The following is a 25,310-nucleotide window of genomic DNA, read 5'->3' as shown; positions in this document are numbered from 1 at the left end:
TAATCCTCAAATCAAGCCGTAAAACAAGGAATCATTCATGCCTACTCGCGTCTTGTCCAACACGTTAATCTCCTATATGGTAATCCCGTTAATTGACAGCAAACTTTGAACGGATTGATCAATTATTATTAAAACAAACCGCGGACATATATTGACGTCAATCCCCTATAAATACTAGTCTATAACTCAATTAAACAAAACCACACTATCCTCTCAACATTCCGAGTTAAAACCCTAAATCAATTTCAACGCAAAAGCTGTTTAAGATCGAGTTTGATTTTGTGTTTCAAGCCGGAAACCCTAGGTTGTCGTTCACCCCACAATACATCATCTTACAAGGTAATTAATATATGGGTTTTGATCAGATTTGAATGCTTGCTAAAACCCCTCTGTCAATTTCGACGGACAGAGGGTATAAGATCATCAATTTGGGTGTTGTTTAATTAGGGTTTATGTTGATTTGGGAACTTATCGGCACTTATAATTATAGTTAATCTAAAGCAAACTTATATCAATATTCCAGTTAGTCCAGTTGGTCGTATTGGTGTATGCTCAACCCAGGCTCTTACAGACCCGGGTTCGAGTCTCTGTAGCATCATTTTTGACATTTTTTTCCCTTTCTTTATTTCTTTCTTTGCTTTAGTAAAATTATATTATTTTAAGCTATAAATATAATAAAAACTAATAGTGTTACACTTGTTTAACGAACCAAACCTTATTAAACCTTCAAAATAAATCTTGATTAACGTTTCCATACATGTACATATAGATATATAAGTTTTAAAATATTTATAAAATTTATATTTTCTAGATTTAAAACCTAAATTTTAAAAGAGAATTAAACTAAGAATAATTTTATTCGTCTAAGCGAGTCGATCACCAAAATAAGTTTTTCGTTTAAATACATAATTATATAATAAATATTAGCAATTTATAGTAAAAAATGAATAATAACTTGTCAAAAATAATTAATCAATACGTTTAATTCGACCTATATAAAATGTATATAAAATATATCCAATGCTTTATTAATCCCAAATCCGTTATAAACCCTTATTTTCAAGTCTTGTTCATTTATAGCATCCGAGTATTTATTTTAGTTGTACATTTAAAATTAGGACATATCGTCGGGACTCGTCGCGGAAACTAACTAATAACTTGTTCACTTTACCCGTCTTCCCGTTATCATCTACCATATCTCTGAGATGAGTTTACATATCCCCCTTTTTCCATCTTTTATATTTTGGGGATAGCATGTATACATTATTTTACTCATTTTTATTCCACATCTATTCAAAACACAATTCAATATATGTTTATGTGTGATTATTGCATGCTCTATAATAATGCTCTATGTGCTTAATTGTTTATTTTATGTTTGGTGGTTGGTATCTCATCCTCATCTATCCTCATCTAGTATGATCATACATTTACCCAAGTACATTGATTTCGTATCAATGAGAACGGGTCCACATCTATTTAGTTGTTTACATTTTCATAGAAACAATAATATTCATCATGTACATATGAATTGTGGTTTTTATCTATATATGTATCTCAACTAAAACTTATGTATTCTCACCAACATTCGTGTTGACAAACTCTATTTTTATACATGCTACAGGTACAAGTAATTTACATTGTTCGAGATCGAAGAATTTAGTTTTACCTTAGGATATTATTAAAAATACAAAACATGATGTAATCGTTGTTCTGTTTATTGAATTTGTGTACTTGTTTTGTTATTAACGAATTAAATAATTATTGTCACTTTTATTAGTGTTTTTCGAGCTACTGTCCAATCAATACGTTACGCCCCGGCATGTTCCGCCGCCTTTGGTCGGGGTGTGACAAAATATAAGGTTGTCAATTTATAGTTTAGTCATAAAAGTTGACGTTGAAATAAGTTGCTTTAAATATTAACTAGAAAATTGGTTTATGCAATTAAACTAAACTGTATATAAAAATACAATATGATAACCGTGTTATAGAAGCCGAAATCATATCCTAAAGTAATACCGAAACTCACATTTTTATTCTTAAAAAAATCTTATACCTTTAGATAAAATGATTAATTTCAAAGTATAAAATTTTCACTTTATTTTTGTTTTGCATCAAAGATTAATAAAAGCTAAGGTCAGTCATTATAGATGGTTGGTTTGTTTTTAAGAATTTATTTTAACTCATAATATTTATGTGTTGCATTATCTAGAGTTATAAACAGAAACAATGTGAAACTACTAAGTATTGATATAGAAAATAAAGTTACAAAAAAAACTACAAGTATTGTATACAAAGAAATATTTAAAGATTTATGAACATCTAACAACTTTTTATTCCATATTGTGTAATGTGTAATTTATTCAACCATATAATATATCTTTAAATCTTTTGAACATATTTTTTTATTTTACATTGTGTTATTATTTAAATAAAGTTATTTATTCTAACTCATGTGCTACACGGGTAGCTGACCTAGTTTTAAAATAATACAGTAGATCACATATTCTTGAATGTACCTTGTATTTATTAAAAAAACCGTTTAAAATAAAATAATTACTATGTGAGTAACAAGGCGGGTAGATCCAAAATATAATAATAAAGATGCGCTAAACATTATCACTCCAAATTCTAAAACCCTAACTAGCGTTGATTCAAGCAGTTCATTTCACACAGTTAACTTCACATGTTCAATTATCTTCTCTTTGATCTGTTTGAGCTTTAAAAAAACCCCATCGAATCACCACATTTGGAGCTAAATTTTGTAGTATTTTGAAGAACATCCATATTCTGGTATTATTTTCTGCTTCAAAAAAGTATCAATTTTTTTGCTTTGCTCATTTTGATTATTAATTTGTTTTCATATTTTGTTTAATATTCATGACGGGGTTTTTCTTTTTATCGATTCAGAAACGATTTATGAGTTGTTGATTTATAAACCAGTTTCTTTATCAAGCGTGTAGGTACACTTTTGGTTTTTATATTCAATTTGGATTTTGTTTAAATAGATATGAAGTAATTAAACTTTGCTTTCGTATGTTTCTAGTTCCTGTTAATACATATGGGCATGTGGTCCCTTTGTTATTGGGGCGTTCTTTGGGTAATTTATCCGGGTTTTGGGTTATGAAGTGGTTCACTCTAGTTTCACACATTTCGCTCACTTTACTTCTCTATATTGACCCGTTTAATAAAGGAAGTGAAACGTATCTAAAATATAGATAAAGTATGAAACTGGTCAAAAACCTCAGCCTGATTATTTTCTCAAGTCTCCAATTTGAATGGCCAAAAAAGGCATTTTTAAAGCTTAACAGTTAAAGATTATTAAATTGATCAGAATATTGTGGGTCATGACCTGATATTGCTGATTTTTATATATACTGAAATGCTTGTTGTCTTTTGACCAATTATTGGTCATTTATACATTGTTGAATGCGTTGTTTTGTTCTAGAGTCAAGATGGGTCAAGGTTATTTTATGCAATTTTTAGGGAAATATGCCAGAGGAGGAAACTACGTTTACGCGTAAACGAAAACTAGGCGCAGTGTTGCTAAGTGTCTAAAGAAACTGAGTGAGGATGAAATGGTTGTTAAATTTAGTAAAAATCAGATACCGATTGGACCAACCGCAAATTACTTTGATTCAGATCTTGGAGTGCCATCTAGAAAACATTTACCGTATTGGATTCCAAACGACAAAATTACAAAGGAAGAATGGAGAAAGTTTTGGTTGGAAATTAAGGTATTTTGTTTTATTTTTTGTAACTTTTTAGAGATATGAAATATGCATTAATTAATCTATATGTTTACCTGTTGTTTGTTAAATAATTAGGTTGCTTGTCATACTCCAAACGATGATGCAGAGAAAGTTACAATTAGAAGAGCCAGATACAGAAATATGTGTACCGGTTATTTTAGTAAGATTTTTACAGAATGGAAAGATGATCCAGAAAAAAAAGATCTTATTCTAAAGTATAATTATTTAGATAAAACAAAGTGGAATGACTTTCTTAAGTTAAGGATAACCGAAGAAGCTAAGGTATATGTTAATTATATTGTATATTATATATATTATTATTGCAATAGTTGCGAAAATATTAATACAATAGCTTGCTGATTAACTTGTTGGCAAAAAGTGAAAAGGCAAGTTTAAATGCACAAGCAAACAAACACCCGCACAAGTTAGGGCGCATGTGATATAAGGGTTTGGAAAGAAACATGGACACAATATGGCCTTCACTCGTGAAAAGTCGTCCAGAACTTGCTGAAATGGGAGACAACCGTTGGCAATTGTGGGGTCACGGCTAGAAGGGATAAGGACTCAGAAACTGACAATGATGACATTGGTCAACATGTTGCAACTGTTAGAAAAATGGTAAGTAAAAATATATATTTATTTCTATGTATTAACTTTGTCGAATGCTTGAACATTTATACTTTATATATATATATATACTTACTTTTATATATAGATTGCTGCTGCGAATAACATGAGACGTGATGAAACTTATGGTAATGGGCAATCTGATCCATTAATTGAAACTCTTGGACCTGAGCATGGGGGCCACACACGGGCAGTTTCATATTGTATAGGTAATGACATTATATGAATATAAGATTTTTTTTGTAAGTATTTGTATATATTAATTCATGTAATATTTGATGTTGAGTTTATAAGGAAATTACAAGTTCAAGGAGGGTATTTTAAAGATTGTGGGAAAAGGGTGGAGAAGACCCTAGAGTTGAACATGAGACAGAAGAGACAAAGTGTGCACGAAAGCCCAACTTTTGATGGCTCCGATCCGGGTGGCTCACATATTGTGTATTCGGATATCGAGGTATTATACAGGTCATATAATTTAAAGCTTATTGATATATAAATATATTTATTTATCAAAACGTTGTATGGCTTTGCAGAATATATGTCAATGTCAATTCTTATGGTCGTTTGATTCAAGGAGTGATCAATTAACTCTAGCCAATGGCCAGGAATATCCTACACATGATAGATATTTGGATGATATTCTCATGCATGAACATTGCGTGAAGGTACAAGTCGATTATGTCCATAAAAATTATTTGTACATTCCTGTCCCTCACGAGTCTGTCAATGAAGGAATATGAATCATGGAGCAAATCATAAATAAGTTTATTCAATGGCCACGAAAGGCGAAAAAGGTATACTTTTAGTTTCTCTAATGATAGCAGGAAAAAAGGATCAATCTAAATATCTTCTTTCGGAAGTAATTCGGTCTGCTCTTAGTGAAGTCAAGTTTACATGGACAATGGTTCCGGTATGATTTATATTTCTTAGTTGATTTATTTTTTTAAGTTTCAAATAATTAGTTGTTAATTTCTTGTAGTGTCAACAACAACCATCCAATTGGGAATGTGGTTTCATGGTGCTTAAATACATGTTTGATTTTGTGCATACTTATCAAAATAAATTTTCTGACCTTGTAAGTATTTTATATTTTATAATTGTTTGATTATCTTAAATGCTAACTTAATTTATTTTATTTCTTTTTAAGATGGTGCACGACATGACGTTTATTACCGAAACAGAGATCGACAACTTACTTGAGAACTTGATGCCGGGTTTTTATGAAGTTTGGTATACTTGATTAGAAGTATTTGTAATTTAGATTTGAATCTTGTTTAATAGATTGTCGGTTTTGGATTTAATGTATTTTGGTCTTGCAATATTTTGAAGTTTATTTTGTAAAATTATGGATTTAATACATTTTGGTTAATTGTGTTATTTTGATGGATTAATTTGATTGATAATATTGAGTGGTTTAAAAAGATTTGGGAGGTTAAAATTTGGATTTGGCGCCATAATAACAAATTATAAATGCTCAATTGACGTGGTTTGCGAGTGGCTAAAAATATTTTATGAAAAGGTGAGTTGTTTATTCGCCGCGGTTAGGATGTATTCGACGTGGTTTAAAAGGGTGGCTAAAAATGATTCTTTGGAAATTAGAGTGGAGCATTTGATGCGGTTTTAGAAGCATTTGATGCGGTTTCCAAAACCGCGTCTAAAAGTAAGTATAGATTTTGAGGCCCTATTTTTTGACGCGGTTAAAAACCGCATCTAAAGCTCATTTTCACCGGATCTAAAGCTTGTTTATCTACTAGTGTTGGTTTGAAGTGTTTGTAAGATAACTCTGAAGTTTTGTTTTATATTGACTACTAATAAAATATCAATTTTACTCCCTCAACTTGTAAATGATGTGTTTATGTCTCAGGTTTTCAACGAACTTTGCATGAGTGACCTAGACAACAAAATGCATGAGTTTGAATAAAACAAAGGTTTGATCAAATATGTACATATACAATAAAAACGTAAAGTCTTTTTGGCATTCTCATATGTTTTAAAATTACAAAAATATATACAATATTTTGAAGTTGAAACATAAATAAAACAGAAGAAAATGAGAATTAAAAGATAGGAGTAAAGATGAAATTAATATTATTTAAATTTTTTCTTAAAAATTTACTAGATTATTTTTGTGAGAAAGATCACAACATGAAATCACATTAATCGATATCGTCCTAGATCACACTTCTATTTGGATGTTATTATGCCAAGAATCTAAATTCGATGGTAGATATAATTTGCCCACTTTAAACTTAACAAGTATTTTGATGTCAATGTGACATGTTAAGGTATGTATTAGGTACCTTGCTTGTGTGGTCCCCGTTTAATCCAAAAAATTACAAACTCCATCATACCTCGGACATAGTTTATGTTTATTAGTATCTCCACGAATTGACTCCGACCCCCTAATGATTGATAAAAATATTTTAAGCTTATTTAAATTTTTTGCAAACTTTTTCAAACAATAGGTTGAACCATGGACCTACTTACCATACAGACTTACAAGCCTTCATATAAAGTGTTTTGGACTTACCTGTTTGCCCCACGTTACGTGATTCTAGTATACCCTTTTTTGTTTGTTATTTATCAACATTTTTGTTGTTGAATTTGAATATTTTAAGCACTTTGTAGTTTTTCTGCTTTAACATTTTGATTTTCATTAATTTTATTTAAAGCAAGAACATTTTTATGGTGATTAATCACTAATGGGCTCGTGTATGACTGACTAATAAATTTTTTTCCTTCATTGATATGACTTATATTGAGTTGAAAACCGCTTCATGAGTGTGTAATCACTAACATATGTGGAGTTTCAAGTTTATATTACTTTGACATTTACTCATTTGTCAAGGCTATCTACACATCAAAAAATGATCTTGTTGGCTTTTGATCTACTATTTTCATGTGCTAGAGTTGTTAGAGATAATTTCTTATCATTTTCCAAAAGTCGGATCAATTTATCAAAATTTTATGATATTTAATTATCCGATTTCCTCTAAACGGGATAATGCCTTTTAATACATTTACATATTTTCTTGATGATATTATAAAATATTTTTGACGAGTCAAATGACTCATTTTAGTTTTTCTTAAAGAAACTGAAAATCTTGTTGGTGAGTTATACTTAACTCATTTTCTCCCTCTAAAATTGTGACATATTTGAAAAATATTTAAAATTTTATATACAAAAAGACAGATAGGTTGTTTTAATAAAAAATGATCAATTACTTTAGTGAAAAGGTCAACAAAGTTATTGTCAGATTGACTATCCTAAGAATGCATTATCACATAATATAACAAATTTGAAGATATTATAACCGAAGCCCAATAGCTGATGATGGATCCATCACTTGAGAGAAGTAGTTGGACAAGGTGAGTTTGGGAAACGCTCGCCAAATTGTGGTTGAGCCATTTGAACGAAGTTGGTGTTGTTGAATCACAAAGTATCATATGAAACATTTCCCTTTCTTGAAGTTTGTCCTCTCATATCGCTTATGAAAGACTCAAATCCGCCATCGAATGGTTTAGCATCAAATAGCATGGGTCCGTCTCCCATCATAATGCCGAGTACAATCACTATCTAAGTACCTAATACTATTGATTGTCCTCCTTGATTGACCCTGTATGCACTAAGCTTTTAAATGGACATTGGTTCCCGAGACTTAGTTGTACTAAGTCTCGGGAAATTCAACCGTAAATCAACCAAACTTAATTTTATTTTATGAAAAAAATTTATTTCTTGACGACTTGTCGCTTGAAAAACAGTCCATAGGAATCCAAACAAAAACTTGTTCCTTGGTTTTGGCAATTTTGGACTTTTCTTTTATTGTTTTTAAAACTGTTCTTGGTGAATCCTCAGGCTTTACGGTCTTTGGATCCTCTTTAGTTTTCTGAAAAGGTTTCATTTTTATGTTTTATTTTATTGACTTTGGATCTCACATCCACTTCACTGGCTTCACTGTCAACTTGATCAGTCCTTGAACCTGGGCTACTAAAAGCTCCTTTTGGGGATTGACTAAGCCGTCTTTGAATACCAATTTGTTTCTTGAACCAATGCTTGCAAGGTGAGAAGAATGAACACACACAAAACAACATTTTCTCCTAGGAGAGCCATAGAAGTCATCAGAACTGTAATATGGTTAGTGTGGTGGGAAAGGTGATCCATGAAAAGTAACATGATTATAAAACTCATTTGATACGTGACCTCGATCATAAAAAACATTGGTGTAATATGGATCAACATAATTTGTTGATAATGGTCATAGTAGTTGTTATCAAAATAGTTGTATGACTGAGGACTTTGTGAATGATTAGTTGTTTGACAAAATGAACTTTTTATTTGGTGACACATTTTAACATGAAGTACTTGTTTGATTATCATTTTCATACACTTTTCTTATACTTGAATTATCCTCAGTCTTACAACTTGATGATAAATAACTTGATATGTTCACATCAACACGCCTTTTATCATTGACACAATTTTCAACCAAAGTTTCATCAAGGACAGTTTCACAATCACAATTCACGTCCATTTCCACCGACCCACTTTCTTCAACATAACTTACTGAATAAGATGAATCACCACTAGAACTAACAGATACAGGTGTGGAATCAACCTGTTTTGAAGCGGGAGGAACAAATGTCTTAGGTTTTGGTACATGACCAACTTCGTAGACCATTTCATCCTAAGAAGGGGTGTTAAAACTAAAGTGAGGTAGGGATGCATAATTATCATTAAATGGAGTGGTATTGCCACAAATTCGTATCCCAAACATGTCTTTTTTTTAACACTCATCTGAGCTCCAATGTTGCCATTAAGCTTATCAGAGGCCCTTTCAAACTTATCAACAGTAATTTTTCTTTTAGAAAGTTCTAGTTCAAATTTCTCAATTTTAGCATTTTATTCACCAACACATCTTTCATGAAATTCGATAGTTTAGTTGCCTGAAATAACTTACCATGAATCTTAGCCATGTCATTATTATGGGTCTTAATTCTAGTTGTGTATATCTTATCAGCTTTCTTATATTCCTATTTCAAATTTTTAATGCTTTCATTTTCATTAATTAAAGTTGCATTATGAGTTCTATTAAATTCTACATTATTAATACATGCTTGAGAGCACAAGTGTGTGTACCTCGGGAAGGGTAAGACTTGCTTGACTTCTTCCACTTGCAGCACACTCAGGAATGATAGGACTTGATAAACTGCTTCCCATTGCAGTACTTGTCCAAGCTTTATTTTCTTTGGACTAATTGTTGATTCGGAGCTTGTCATCCATTCATTCAAAAGATTTGATCGTAGAAGTTAATTCTGAGAGTGTTAAGGTATCCATGTTTGTCGTTCTCTTGATGGTAATCACACTAATGTTCCATATATAAGGCAGTGAATTCAACAACTTCAAGTTGATCTCAGACAACTTATTTGTGATACCGGCACTTCTCAATTTAGTAACGAGTGACTCAAATATGTTGATGAGAGTGGCAACTAATTAGCCTTTAATGTGCTTAAACATGTTAAATTCATTTTTATAAAATGTCCTTTGGTTTTCCCTTATATTCAGACTTTCTCCAAGCATAAAAATGTAAGACATTGTTTTAGAAAAGACTAAGTAACAAATTTTATTGATTTATTTTATTTTATTTTAACTTTTTATGAAAACACTAAGTAATAAATATTTTTGTACAACGATCACTTCTGTAATATTCTCAAAATTTCGATCCAAATTTGTCAACTTGGAAAAGTTGAAGGATTAAAAATTCTCCCAAGATAAGTAAAGGGAAAATATAATAAGGAAAATAGAAAGAAAATAAGGAAATAAAAAATATTCCATAAAAGAAATCCATCCCATGTAAGGAAAATAGGACAAAGAATCCATCCCACATGGAAAAATGTAAGAAAGTGGAAGCATTCAACATAGGTATAAATAAGGAATATAAAACTCATCCCACATGGAATGGGAAAGATTTGGAAGCTCTTTATAAAGTGATAAATTTTCATAGTAATATTCTTTTATGCTTAGCATACACCAAGTGGTCCTAGCGGAGGGTGCGGAGAACCCGATGCGCATGCCCACGTTCTCGGGCGAGGAGGAGGACGACGACGCAATGTGGAGCTTCGATGGCGCACTTTGCACTTCACACGCTCGCATCACTACGAGCCGCTTGAGAGCCACCATAGTAATTTTGGACATTACGAGTATGACCCAGACATGGCAAGTTATCAAAATAAAAGGATTAAAAATGAAAACTCAGATATCTTAACCCATCGAGATATGCGATGAGCATCTAACCAAATCCCAGAAAGGGCGGTGTCGTGATACACGACGATTCAAGACTTTAAGCCATCGCGATACCTGATGACGAGGTCTGACGAATCATGACGCGTGTCCACTACATGGCAACACGTGGCACTCTTTGATCTACATGAGTCATCGCGATTCACGATGACCATAAGAAAGGGTCCATCGCGTATCGCCATGGAACGCAAAATCAACTATAAATAGAAGGGGTCACGGCTCATTCTCTTCACACCAAAAACTCTCTCTCTTTAAAATACTTTCTCCCTACCTCGTTTTGCGTGTCGAACCTCGTAATCCGTGCCAAATAACCGACGTTTCCTCGAAGTGAGTGCCAGCCAAACGTAACTCGACATTCTGCCTCGAACTACCTACACGACCCTGAACGTCGCCTCGATTTGCGTGCCAAGAAAAGTAGATCTAGAATACCCTGATATTTGTGCAAGTGCGAAAGTGCTGCTGAAAATTTAGGTAATTATTAAGCTAAGCAATGTAGGGGTTCTGCCCGAATAAAATATTATTATTATCGCTAAAACCCTAGTCGGGGGTATAGCCTAGTCCTTGATCATGATTTATATATACAAAGGTTAAGATAAAATAATGCTTCTTTAAATTAAGAAATATAATATACATGAGAATATAGTTAAAATATTACTTTTTTCATAATTAAGAAACATAAGCTTGTACCTACAAGAAGTATAGTAAAAAATAGTGTTTCTTTGTGATTAAGAAGCATAAGATTTCATATACAAAGTTTATAGACAAATGACGTTTCTTCTTGAAGAAGAAACCTATATTATAGATGTTTCTTCATGAAGAAGAAACTCAGTACATGATTGACAAACAAAGAGAAAGATTTTAGATCTAAATTTTTTGTTCAAACAAATGATCAATCAAGGTTTAAAGCTATCAAAACCAGACTAAAGGTCTGTAGCTGGATTAAGAGACGATCCAGATATTTATATAAATCTATTTTATTATAGGTTAATCATTCATTCATTCACAAAGGTTTTCCAACGAGATCACCACATCATTCAGAATACACAATCACAGGTGGATACGTTAAACCTTTTTTAATCAGTCAAGATAAACGGGTTGTTTATCTTAATAAAGTTAGTCAAATATTTTTAAGAGATTACGTGATCTCTAACATAAAGATTTAAGAGATTACGTGATCCCTATTTTTATACAAGATAGAAAATAAAAGCAACTCTGACCGACTACGCATGTGTCTGGATCCAAACATAATTAATCTAGTCTTTCAATCGAGGCTACGTAGCCGCAGACTAGAGATCATAATAAAAGTTCTCCAATGGGCATAAGTTACCGGAGAACCGTAATTGTGTGTGTATGGCAGTGGAAAATCCCATAAATAAGAGACGATTCTGCTGAGATTGTTCAATAAAACTATCTTGTCAGTCAAAAAAAGATTTATAAAATGTTTTTAGAGTCAAGGATTCACCAGCATATCGCTGATGTATTTTTCCCCCATATTTCAAGGAAACATATTTAGTACAGGTAGCAAGGAATTAGAGGCATTCAAGAAGATGACACTCGCAAGGTAGAGATGACTCAGTTTTAAATCATTAAAATATTATAAACAATATTTAAACATAATTTGTAAAATCAAACAAGGTTTATAAATCAAATACTCGGATATTATTATCCGAGAAGCTTTTCAAATAAACTGAATATTTTATTATTATAAATAAAGGATTACAATTATATTGTTGTTTCAAAAGTATATTAATATTTTATTATAAATTAAAGATTTCTGCTAAACTCTGATATATTTACAAAAACAGGTACCAACTATTGGTCACACGCCTAGGCCCTAAGTCGGGGTGTGACATGTTGGTATTAGAGCCATCGATCTTAGTGAATTAGGTATTTGATTATACCAATGCTTTGATCAGAATTAAGTTTATCATAATCACTAAGTATTCAACTGATAATACCAAATAAATAATCATTAAATAATTAAAATTGTTACGGATAAGATATAAACAAGTACGGATAAGATAGGGAAACACACTCATATTCCTAAAATTATCTCGTACAGATGTCCAATCGTCAATCTAGCCAATGATCATTTTAGCTTCGATCTGGTAAAGGAAGAGGATAAATGGGAACATCTTTTCTCCCAATTACTATATCTGGCGACGAAAATTCATACCAAACAGCAATGGATGAAGATTCAGATTCTTTTGATTCTGACATCCCGCTAGCTCAGATTATCCCAAATCGGACACGTATGGAGCCGGATCAAGTAAATCCAATAAAATAATGATGTCAAAAGGAAAAGAAGTAATGAATTATCCTCAGGGACATGAATATTATAATTCAACAACGCAAGATCTTTATTATATCCACACTGAAAGTGAATGTTAGAACATGGAAATGTATGACATTGAAGATGATCCTACTCATTATGAAATCAATGTCACCAAACTAGCTGAAGCAATGCTCAAGGAAGAAATGGATGCTTAAGAAAGGCGAAAAGAAAAGGAGAAGGAAGAAAACAAGATCAAGAAATTGATTATTCCATGGAAGAAATAAGAATCTTAGTAGTTGTAAACAATGCAATTGTAATAAATGTCGTGCAATCTTGTAACAACATAAATAAGAGATTTTTTAAATTTCCACGAAATTAGTGAATGTATTTTTTTAAAGAATTATGTCAAGAAAAGATTGCACAAACTCTCAAGATAATTCTTTCAGTACATCTGAAAGTGAGAGAATACTAGCTAGAATATTGAGGAAAGGTCCATGTGGACAAAATTCAAAAGGTAACTATCACCAAAGTCAACGATTTGTAAAATAATTAACAAAAATTAAAAAAAAATAGACCTAAGAAAGAGAATTAGTGAAATTCTCGAGGTCTGCTTGAACATAAGAGATGTAGTAGTTATACAACAAAAAAGTATTGATACCCCTCAAGAACCTCATCAACTATCATGAAGATATTTGAAAGATGATTTAAAAGGACTATCGTGTCATACGATTATCCCAAACATCAAATTCTCAAACAAAGAATAAACAACTAGATTGTGCCATTACGTGACGAACAAGCTCAAGAAAGATTAGAAAGAAATATCCTCGAAATGCGACAGAATTAAATAAACATTTCATAAACAAATTAGTCTTTTGTACTTATATCAATTTTTCTACGTCACAAATCCGTTGTAAACATTCAATCATTAAAATAAGAAATTCCTTTCATACTAAAATCTATTCTGTTTATAGAATGTCGAACCCAAACAATCAAGAGAATATTGACGAAGCTTCAATTCAATGAAGCAAAAAGGATATGACAAAATCTGCACAGGAGATTTCTTAGCAGTATATTATCAAACTACAAAAAATGATTCATAACGCAATGAATCCTCTCATCGATGCTATGAAAGAAGGGTCACACAAAAGTAAAAATTCAGCATTCAAATAATTATTCTTGAACTCATCCATACCGAAATCCTTCTCATCATAAATAAAGTGTTCATAGCTCCAACGCTGAGAGAAAATTTAATGGTAAATTCAAGAAACAATTAGTAATCCAAGGCTGTAGTTTCTTCAAGGTCTATGGACCAAAAGAATTCTATGGCGATAAAGGTGCCATATCAACTTCACAATGGCTTGAAGAAATCGAGTCTATCATTATCATCAGGCAATGTACTGAGATTCAAAAGATTCAATACTCCTCTCAATACTTTAAAGGCGAAGCTTTGTAATAGTGGAATACCCTAATCACGTCAAAGGGTAGAGAAATTATGTACCAATTAAAGTGGGAAACATTCAAAGAACTTGTGCTACAAAAGTTCTATCTCATGCATGAAACCAATCTTATTCAAACTAGGTTTTTGAACAACAAGGTAGAACGCACTAATCTCAAGAAATACAATACTAAGTTTCATGAGTATTGTAGATTGGTACCACACTTGGTGACACCCAAATCCAATAAAGTAACCGGCTACATTTGGGGTTTACCTCGGGAAATTAGAGACATGGTAAGATCTCATTTGCCTCAAACTGCTGATTCAGCCATGAAATTAGTCGGTTATCTTATGAATAGTGTTATTAGAAACCAAGAAGAAGATAAGAATGGCAAAGGAAAGAAAGAAGATACCGAGGGAAATAAAACAAAGAAAAGGAGAACGGTATTTTAAATTCCCAAGACCAATCTGCCAAAGCTGTGGCAAAAGACATAACGGGAAGTGTTTAAAACCAATAAAAAATATTCCATTAGTAACATGCACCTTTTTCAAGAAACTCGGTCATTCAGAAGATGATTGCAGGAGGAAAACAGTAGTATGTTTCAGTTGTGTAGAAAACAGACACTTCAATTCGGAATGTCCGAATAAAACCAGCAACGCAAGTGGAAGCGGTGCTAAGAAAGGAAAAGCGAAGATAAATATGTTAAACTCTCAAGTAGCAGCTGATAATCAGGAGTAGAAGCAGACAAGAGTATGCCAACGAAAGTCAAGATCCAGAGACATTAGAAATAATTAATTGTTTAGTTAGCTCTTGTAAACTGTTTGTAATCTCGTTTTAAACGAGAAATGTTGTAATCGTATAAGAGTATTTAAATTCCTAATGTATATAAAGAAAGATATTAGCATACAGATCGTGTCTTTACACAATAATGCTTATATGCAAATGAAAAGAGAAAGTTAAATTTCGAAAATTTACGAAATACAAGGAACTATGTTATTAAATCATCATCTATAGAAAGATCAAATAAAAAGAGTAAATTAAACTAAGACATAAGAATATGTCTACTCCAAGAAAATCAATTTTCTGAAATTTGAAAGTTGAAAGGTTTAATTGATGAAAATAAACGGAAAAAGTATCCGTTAAGATCATAAAGTAAAGGATATCAAGTATGAATGTCTTGAAAGGTATTAAGATAAGTAAGTTAAGAGGATTCGATAGACTTAATCCAAGAAGCAATCTAGTTAACATCAGTAAATGTTTAGAATACAAAAGGTAAGGTAAATAGTTAAACACAATTGGCCACTGTGCTTAGCAATTTCAATTACTTATGATATTCTGAACTATTAACTGAATACATTATACAAAGATGTGAGTTAACAACAAATCAGAAATTGCAACTACTCAAACAGTTCGAGTTAAGCTCAAGAATTATATTAACTTAGAATCGATAAGCAAGAAATCACTCACAACGAATCTCGAGGATGAGATTCATTCCAAGGTGGGGAGGATGTAACATCCCCAATATTTTGATCCAAATTTGACAACTTGGGAAAGTTGAAGAATCAAAAATATTCCCAAGATAAGTAATGGGAAAATTTAAATAAGGAAAATAAAAAGAAAATAAGGAAATAAAAATATTCCATAAAAGAAATCCATCCCATGTCAGGAAAATGAGACAAAGAATCCATCCCACATTGAAGAATGTAAGAAAGTGGAATCATTACACATGGGTATAATTAAGGAATATAAAACCATCCCACATGGAAAGTGGGAAAGATTAGGAAGCTCTTTATAAAGAGATAAATTTCCATAGTAATATTCTTTTATGCTTAGCATACACCAAGTGGAACTAGCGAAGGGTAAGGAGCACCCTACGCGCACGGGCTCGGGCGAGGATGATGACGCAATGTGGTGCTTCGATGGCGCACTTTGCACTTTGCACGCTCGCATCATCGCGAGCCGCTTGAGAACCACCTTAGTATTTTTGAACATTACTAGTAGGACCCAGACATGACAAGTTATCAAAATAAAGGATTAAAAACGAAAATTCGGATATCTTAACCCATCACGATACACGATGGGCATAGCCAAGGAGCCGTCGCGATACGTGATAAGCATCTCACCAAATCCCATAAAGGGCGGTGTCGCAATACGCGACGGTTCAAGACTTTAAGCCATCGCGATATGCGATGACGAGGTCTGATGAATCATGGCGCATGTCCACCACGTTGCGACACGTAGAAAACGATACAGGCCACGTGGCGACACATGGCACTCTCTGATCTACATGAGTCATCACAATACGCGATGACCATGTGAAAGGGTCCATCGCGTAACGCGATGGAACCCAAAATCAGCTATAAATAGAATGGGTCATGGCTCATTCTCTTCACACCAAAAACCTCTCTCTCTAAAATACTTTCTCTCTCTACCTCGTTTTTGTGTGCCAAGCATCGTTTGGCGTGTCAAACCTCGTAATCCGTGCCAAATACCGACGGTTCCTCGAAGTGCGTACCACCCAAAAGTAACCCGACATTCTGCCTCGAAGTACGTACACGACCCAATGACCCCCTAACGTCAACACATAGATTTACGTGCCAAGAAAAGTAGATCAAGAATACCCTGATATTCGTGCAAGTGCGGAAGTGCTGCCGAAAATCTAGGTAATTATTAAGCTAAGCAAGGTAGGGGTTTTTCTCGAATAAAATATTATTATTATGGCTAAGACCTTAGCCGGGGGTATAGCTTATAACTTGATCAAGATTTATAAATACAAAAGTTAAGATAAAATAATGCTTCTTTAAATTAAGAAAGATTATATACATGAGGATATAGTTAAAATATTATTTTTTCATGATTAAGAAAGATAAGCATGTACCTTCAAGATGTATAGTCAAAAATAATGTTTTCTTTATGATTAAGAAACACAATATACATGAGAATATAGTTAAAATATTATTTTTTTCATAATTAAGAAAGATAAGCTTGTACCTACAAGAGGTATAGTCAAAAATAGTGTTTCTTTGTGATCAAGAAACATAAGATATCAGGGAAACATATTTAGTACAGGTAAAAATGAATTAGAGTCATTCAAGAAATAGACGCTCGCTAGGTAGAGATGACTCAGTTTTAAATTATTAAAATATTACAAACAATATTTAAACATGATTTGTAAAATCAAACAAGGTTTATAAATCAAATACTCGGATATTTATTATCCGAGAAGCTTTTCAAATAAATTGAATATTTTATTATTATAAATAAAGGATTACAATTAAATTGTTGTTTCAAAAGTATATTAATATTTTATTATAAATTAAGGGCTTTCGCTAAACTCTGATATATTTACAAAACAGTTACCATCTATTGGTCACACGCCTAGGCCCTAAGTCGGGGTGTGACAACTTAGATTTGTTTAACTCGATTCGGTTACTTTGACTAGATTACATTAGTCTATACAAGATTAGATTACTTTGACTCGATTAGATTAGATTAGATTAGATTAGATTAGATTACTTTGACTCGGTTTGATTTGATCAAATTACTTTAACTCGATTTGATTATTACTTTTAAAGTAATCGACCTTTATTTATTTTTTTTATATATTTCTTTTTTATAAAGATAACAACCAAAATAACAATAAAGTCTAAAGGACTTTAGTCTAAAAACCAATAGATCAACCTAGATTTGAGTTTTTCAACCGAATCTAAACCCGGGCACAAAAACCTAAAAACACCACAAACTCATATTTGATGACTTTCGTGTAGAACTAAGGTGTAAGGTATTCCAAAGGTAGTTGATGACCCGAAAGACAACCTTAAATCCACCAAAAACTAAGATCAAAACCTGAAATGTTTGACCCGAAACTACAAAGTTGAGCCGAAAGCTCTGATACCACTTGTAGGTCCTCTTTGGATGGATCTAACAACCTTACTCGGATCAATTCGTGCTGTTAGTTAGTGGAAATTAGTAACACCCGAATCTCGGATTTTAGTTTATAGACACAAAAGATAAAAAAATGAAGTTTGGTGAAAGAGAAAGTTTCTGTTTACTTCCAAGAGTGTTTATTTCAAATGAGTTACGTGGAGAGTTGTTGGAGAAATGGGTTAAGTGACACTTTTATAGGGTCCTAATTTCTCCAACTTTTACATTTTGTCCATACAAAATAGGCGTACTAAGGTACGTAATACACCAACTATTAGCAAGTTGAAAGATATACACAATCCTAATAAGAGTATAGAATATTGGCCCTACCAATACAATTTACACAAGTATATTTAAGAGTTCAACTACATATAATAACTTACATATTACATGGATTTTAAAAGTCTAATAACTAAGAGTATCCACAACCTCGCACATACAGGAGAAGATGCCACCGGATCAAGGGATTGAGGATACGCCATTGTGAGAAAGAACTCAAATGAGTCGGAAGAGCGGAAAGAGAGAGGCGCACGAGGGTTATTTTTTTTCCAATATGGGTTAAAACCCTGTAGCAAACCCTTATAACAAGAGAGGAAATGAGAAGAACTCTAATTTATGAGTGTATCAAACCTCATGCGTGCATGTATTATTTTAATTATTAGTTTTTATTTACTACTTTATTTTAGTCATTTAGTAATGGCTCTACGAGTTAGTAATGTGTAGTTTAATATTTATAGTGGTTAGTTTATTTATAGTAGTGGGTAAGTGGTTTGCATGGCTATTTTTAGTTTGTTTGTATTTGTTTTCAGTAAGAATGAAAAATATTGAAAATTGGCAGCAATGTCTTGTTCACTTCTTCTCTAATTTCTTGGGAGTGTTTGCCTATTGCAAAAGGCTAAAACGGGAGATTGACCATCTCGAATCGGTCCTTATCAAATGGTGCTTTCATTCTCAAACCGTATTCCACAACGGGAATGACCGACAATTAGAAAGTTGTTAGCCAAACTTAACCAACTTCGACCCACAGAAAATCCGATAATCAACGAGGCCATAATGATGGAAAGGCTTCACTTATGCTTGGTTATTTCAGCCCACCTTGCAGGAAAACCAATGACGTGCGAATATATATATATATAACACGAATCGCAACTAAGCTTTAGAAACCAAACAACCTATCCTAGTTCACACAAACGACAAGTGTACCGGTCGTGTATAGCAAAGAAAAGGAAAGTCTGGATATCGAACTCGAAGACACGTGAGAACGGCTCAGATTATAAACCCTACTCCAAGCCCTACCTAATAATATTTAATTGATTTTATTTTAATTTTTATTTTAAATAATTTAACTAACTTACTTAACTTAACAAAACTAACAAGAAAACTTAACGGGATTTAACGAGGTTTTAACAAATATGGAGAAACAACTACCTAGGCAAGAATCCTACTAACAGTTCAATGGCTAATGGAATTGACTAATCACACGACACAGGGATATTAAAATAATCAACTAAGGCTCATTAAAGTTTGCTAGATCACCACTCGGTCTCACCAACTAACCCTCACAAATCTAGAAGATTGAATAAATGCACCGAGAAAAAGATTACTAAGGTACCCTAATGACGCATCTCTTCTCGAACTCAATGACACAAAACCCGCTTAAAATTGATACTAGCAATTATAGGGATAAATGGGTAACAATATCTAACTCGATTTAAGACACATATTTGCACGCAAAACCTAACCGGACAAAACCAAAACTCGCTCTCGCGCACTTTTAACCTAACCGAATAAAGATACGAGACAAACAGACTCCCTATTACCTCTCGGTCTCAAAGAAGGTGAACCTATTGAATTTTAATAATTAATCGCACTCAAGATTCCTTTGGTAGTACTAACCATGACAAGATCAAATTCACTAAGTCTATGACCTAAACATTGAACCCTAATCGAACGTCACACAATCAATCAATCAAAGTCAAACGCGGAATCTCAAGCTATAAGCTTATAAAAGCAATATTTTAACACATCAAAGATCGAATTAAATAAAGTATTTCAATATTCATACGTCATGTGATCAATCAAAACCAAATAGACCGTCAAACAATGTCAATAATCATCAAAATCTAGGTAGTGCAAATAGTTTAGCTACTCATAATAAAAAGAAAACGAAACAATTTTAGTAGCAAAACGCATATCTAACAATTATGGAATAAAGAATTCACGATCAAAGATTGAAACCGAATGATTAACGAACCGACAAATGCTCCAATCTTGTCGTCTCAAATCTGTTTATGAGTTCCTTTATTGTTGTCTGACCCAATGCCACTGTTATTGTATGCCTCCAAAATTCCCCTATTGCGTTGACTTTTTTCCTGCTTCCAACCAGAATGGGATGTATCTTATTATGTATTAAACCCCAAGTCCAATATATCCAGCCGTCAAAAACAAAACAGAACCCCTGTTTCAAAAATAAAATTCTTCCCCTTTTCTGGTTGTAGGGTTCTTGTTCCTTTTATTCCAAAAACCACAACCGACTTCACCTTTCTAGGTTATTTTTATTTAATGGGCCTGTAATAAAACACCGTAGACCAAACCCACGTAATTATATAATCAGGCCATGATCTTTTAAATCTCTTCTTGGCCTTTTCACTTTTTCCAAATAACTGGTGGCCCAACCTTGCATGAATCCTTATGTTGAGTACTGCAAAATGTAAATAAGTTCATGCAAATATGTAGTCCTCCATAAATTGATATATCATCATATAAAATTAATATTACTTCTTATTTAAAAACAAGTTACGATCAAGTTAAGATAACAACTTTATTAACATTAATGTAAATCATAGAAGAGACCGACAATAATAGTAATATTAATAACAATATAGTTCACAAATTCAGTCGGTTACAAATTTAGCAAAAACATTCTATTTTAGCTCGTTGTCTCATAAACCCTTAAAATCTCACATATGAACCAATTTACAATAATATTCAATAAAAATCAAGCTCAATTATACTTAAAAGTGAAGGAATTATATATTGAATTTATATATAATTTATACCACATCAAATATCCCCAAACTTAAAAACTTTTTCGTCCCTGAAAAAGAAATCTACACAGGATCATAACCAAGTGAAAACAACAAACTCACAGATTAATTAACATTATTAAAACAATAGAAATAGCTCAACATATTGACCGTGATTGCCGGTATATTTGTCCACTTTAAACCCAGGCACAAACCAATCAAGCCCCCGTTGCATTAAGCGTTTTAAGTCCAAAAATCAAGGCTATACATACCCCATCTCAGACAAAGAGATCTAGAAAAACAAGAGTCGAAGCAAACTGGTTCGACAAATCACCATAAGCCAAGGACTCGTTGATGGTACTAATTAGATGTACTCGGTGAAATTTGATGGATGAATGGTCATGGTCGTACGAGCTATGCCTAAATATTATTGGACTTTGTCCTATAAATTTCTAATTTGATATTTATCGACTAAGAACCTTCGAGCCCCAATAGTGTATCCTCAGAGTCACTATCCTCTTGGTAACACGTAAACTCTCAGTCTCGTCTAGTATGTGCATCTTCGGCCTCTCTTACAAACTTTAAGAATGCTTCTTTGGTATTTTACAATACATTACTTTCTCACAGTCATTTGCTTTTTTGAACATCTTTTCGGAATACACATAATTTTCATAACATACTTTTTTTTTTCAATCTTTTTTTTATTTTTTTTTATTCCACCCTAAAGTATATAACTATTTCTAAAAGCTCGTAAAAAGATGGACATGTGGTGGTGTGCTGGTTTGAGTGCATCTAAGTCTTACCATCTCAAAGTTTTTAGATTATGGTAATCCTCCTTAAGCATCGAAATTCAGGTTCACTCATTTTCAAATTATTATATATATAAAAATCTTCTAAAGAGGACTATCAAAGCTAGTTGGGCCTACCGACACATCCCAAATCAGATATGCAAACCATCTCTTCTTTTATTATTATTATAAATTTCAAAATTTCCGACAGTTTGTTAACACAACGGTAATAATATCATTTCCTGCTTAACGTAGAACAAAAACAATTTTCAAGGGACATTTTTCTTTTAAAACTTTTTTTTTATTTTTTATTTTATTTATTTATCTTTTTTTCACATTCAGTTGCCTCCGCCACTTTCAGTTTTCGGGTGAATGGCTATCCCGTACATCTACAGGTAGAAAAAGGGACCAAACACATACAAGTATATGTCCCTCAAATTTAAGTAGCTGACATAATTTTCAGCGAAATAGTGCAAAAATGTTATTATTAATTTTTTTTCTACAACTAAGTAAAATAAACTCCCATCCCCACACTTAGAACGAAATCGCCCACGATGAGAACACGGAAAGAAATAAAATAAAATAAAAATAAAACTTAGAATTTTCAAGAATAAAACAGAGAACGGGTTACTCCCTTGGTTTATATGCAGAATCTTCACCAGCTGTGTATCACTCGAACGACCCTATAACATTTCATTATCGCAACCTTGGGAGAACCAGTTCTAAAACGCCATCAAAGCTACCATGCGCATAATAATACCTGCAATAACTCAAACTCGCTCGCATGTGGCGACGTACAAAATAGAAAACATAAACATAAGAAATAAACATATTTTTGTGTTTTTGTATTTGTTTTAATTTTTTAGTTTTTAATTTTTTTTATTTTCTTTTTTAAAAAATTTTTTTAATAAAAAAATAAATAAAACAGATAATGATGAAAATCATAATACACACTCAACAACTCGGGCCATCTCCCGAGTGATGCATCCAACACGTCTACGCCTCGGTGAGTGAGTCAAGGTAGAACACCTCAGTTGTCTAATCATCAACCGGCTCGTCTATGTAGTGCTTCAACCTGTGACCGTTCACCTTAAACTTCCCGCTTTCGTCTTCAATCTCAATCGTGCCATACGAGAATACCTCAGTAATGGTGAACGAGCCTGACCATCAGGAATTCAGCCCCATAAATAACCGTAATCGGGAATTATAAAGCAAAACCCGATCCCCACACTTGAACTGTTTATCACCTCTCAACTTCCAATCATATAGCTCTTTTGTTTTCAGCTTATAACTATATGAGTGTGCATAGACATGATCGTGAAGTTCCTCTAACTCATGTATCTGATGGAAACGGTGAACTCCAGCTGTCGAAAGATCAAGGTTAACTGTTTGAAGCGCCCAAGAAGCACGGTGCTCCAACTCAACATGCAGATGACAGGCTTTCCCATAAATCATCTGAAACGGTATGGAACCGATCGGAGTTTTGTACACTGTACGGAAAGCCCACAAAGCATCATCTAATTTGTCGGATAAATCCTTTCGGTTTAGCCTAACCATCTTCTCAAGAATGTGTTTAATGCCTTAATCATTCACCTCTACCTGTCCACTAGTCTGTGGGTGATAGGCAGTCGCAAGCCATGGGTGACCCCATTGCGTTGCAACGCCTTCTCCATCTGTGCATTGCAGAAGTGAGTACCTCGATCGCTGATCAAGGCTTTCGGTACACCAAAACGAGAGAAAAGATGTTTCAGAAATCTCACTACAACTCGGGCGTCGTTAGTGGGCAAAGCTTTGGCCTCGACCTACATGGAGACGTAATCAACTGCCACAAGTACGAACCTCGACGGGAACGGGCCCATAAAATCAATACCCCAAATTACAAAAACCTCGCAAACCTGAATAGCATTTGGGGCATCTCATTTCGGGATGAGATGTTACCGACACGCTGGCATCGGTCACAGCTTTTAACGAACGCATGAGCATCTTTGAAAATCGAAGGCCAATAGAATCCTAAATCGAAGACCTTCTTAGCAGTAAGAACAACACCATGGTGACATCCTGGCAGTCCCACATGACAGTGGCTCAAAATCCGCCAGCCCTCTTTAACATCTACGCATCTCCTCGCCAGCTGATCAGCACATAAACGAAAAAGAAATGGGTCGTCCCAGATGTAGAACTTTACATCAGCAAAGAATTTCTTCTTTTGCTGGTGAGACATCCTCCTAGGGAGGGAACCATCGACGAGGAAGTTCGCTATATTGGCAAACCACAGGTAGCCGTCATCCTAATGTTAACCCCAGCATCTCCAATCTTGGCTCTCTCAAGACGTGACAAGTGATCGGCCACCACATTCTCGGCCCCCTTTTTATCACAGAACTTAATATCAAACTCCTGAAGCATCAGAATCCTTCGGATGAGACGAGGTTTAGCATCCTGCTTGCGGAAAAGATAACGAATGGTAACATGATCCGTGTAGACGACTGTTTTGGATAGAACAACATAGTCCCTAAACTTTTCAAATGAAAACACCACAGCTAAAAGCTCTTTCTCGGTGGTGGTGTAATTCTCCTGAGCACTGTTTAGGGTCCGACTAGCATAGTATATCAGGTGGAAGTGCTTCTCCTTCCTCTGTCCAAGCATTGTTGCAACGGCATAGTCGCTCGCGTCACACATCAATTCGAATTGCATAGACCAGTCAGGAGCAATCATGATCAGGGGTTAACGAGTTTTTCTTTTAGAAGATCAAATGCCTCGATACAATGTGCAGAGAAGACAAATGGAGCGTCTTTCTCTAGTAGCTTGGTCATCGGTCTTGCAATTTTCGAGAAATCTTTAATGAATCGGCGATAGAAACCTGCATGACCTAAGAAGCTACGGATGGCTCTCACCGAAGTGGGCGGGGGAAGATTAGAAATGGTTTCAATTTTAGCTCGATCGACCTCCATCCCCGCACTCGAGATCCTATGTCCTAAAACGATGCCCTCGCGTACCATGAAGTGACACTTCTCCCAGTTGAGTACTAGTTTGGTGTCGATGCAACGAGCCATCATCCTATCTAGGTTGGAGAGACAATGATCGAAAGAATTCCCGAAGACAGAAAAATCTTCCATGAAGACCTCTATGGAATCATCGATCATGTCGTGAAAGATCGCCACCATAGATCGCTGGAAAGTAGCTGGAGCGT

At 33.7% G+C, this 25,310-nt stretch overlaps 1 protein-coding gene across 1 annotated transcript; it reads right to left on the bottom strand.

The window, feature by feature from the left end:
* Nucleotides 1-23,293: 23,293 nt before the first annotated feature.
* LOC143605341 (uncharacterized) lies at nt 23,294-23,683 on the bottom strand. Its single transcript, XM_077081495.1, has one exon. The coding sequence runs from the start codon at nt 23,681-23,683 to the stop codon at nt 23,294-23,296; it is 390 nt and encodes a 129-aa protein (XP_076937610.1).
* Nucleotides 23,684-25,310: the final 1,627 nt, after the last annotated feature.

The sequence above is a fragment of the Bidens hawaiensis genome, unplaced genomic scaffold (genome assembly GCF_021521415.1).
Source record: "Bidens hawaiensis isolate Kalapana, Puna unplaced genomic scaffold, B.hawaiensis_p1.1 tig00069074_1, whole genome shotgun sequence".
In the NCBI taxonomy this organism is placed as follows: domain Eukaryota; kingdom Viridiplantae; phylum Streptophyta; class Magnoliopsida; order Asterales; family Asteraceae; genus Bidens; species Bidens hawaiensis.
The sequence above is the reverse complement of the archived record's forward strand: the minus strand, read 5'-3'. Positions and strand labels throughout refer to the sequence as shown.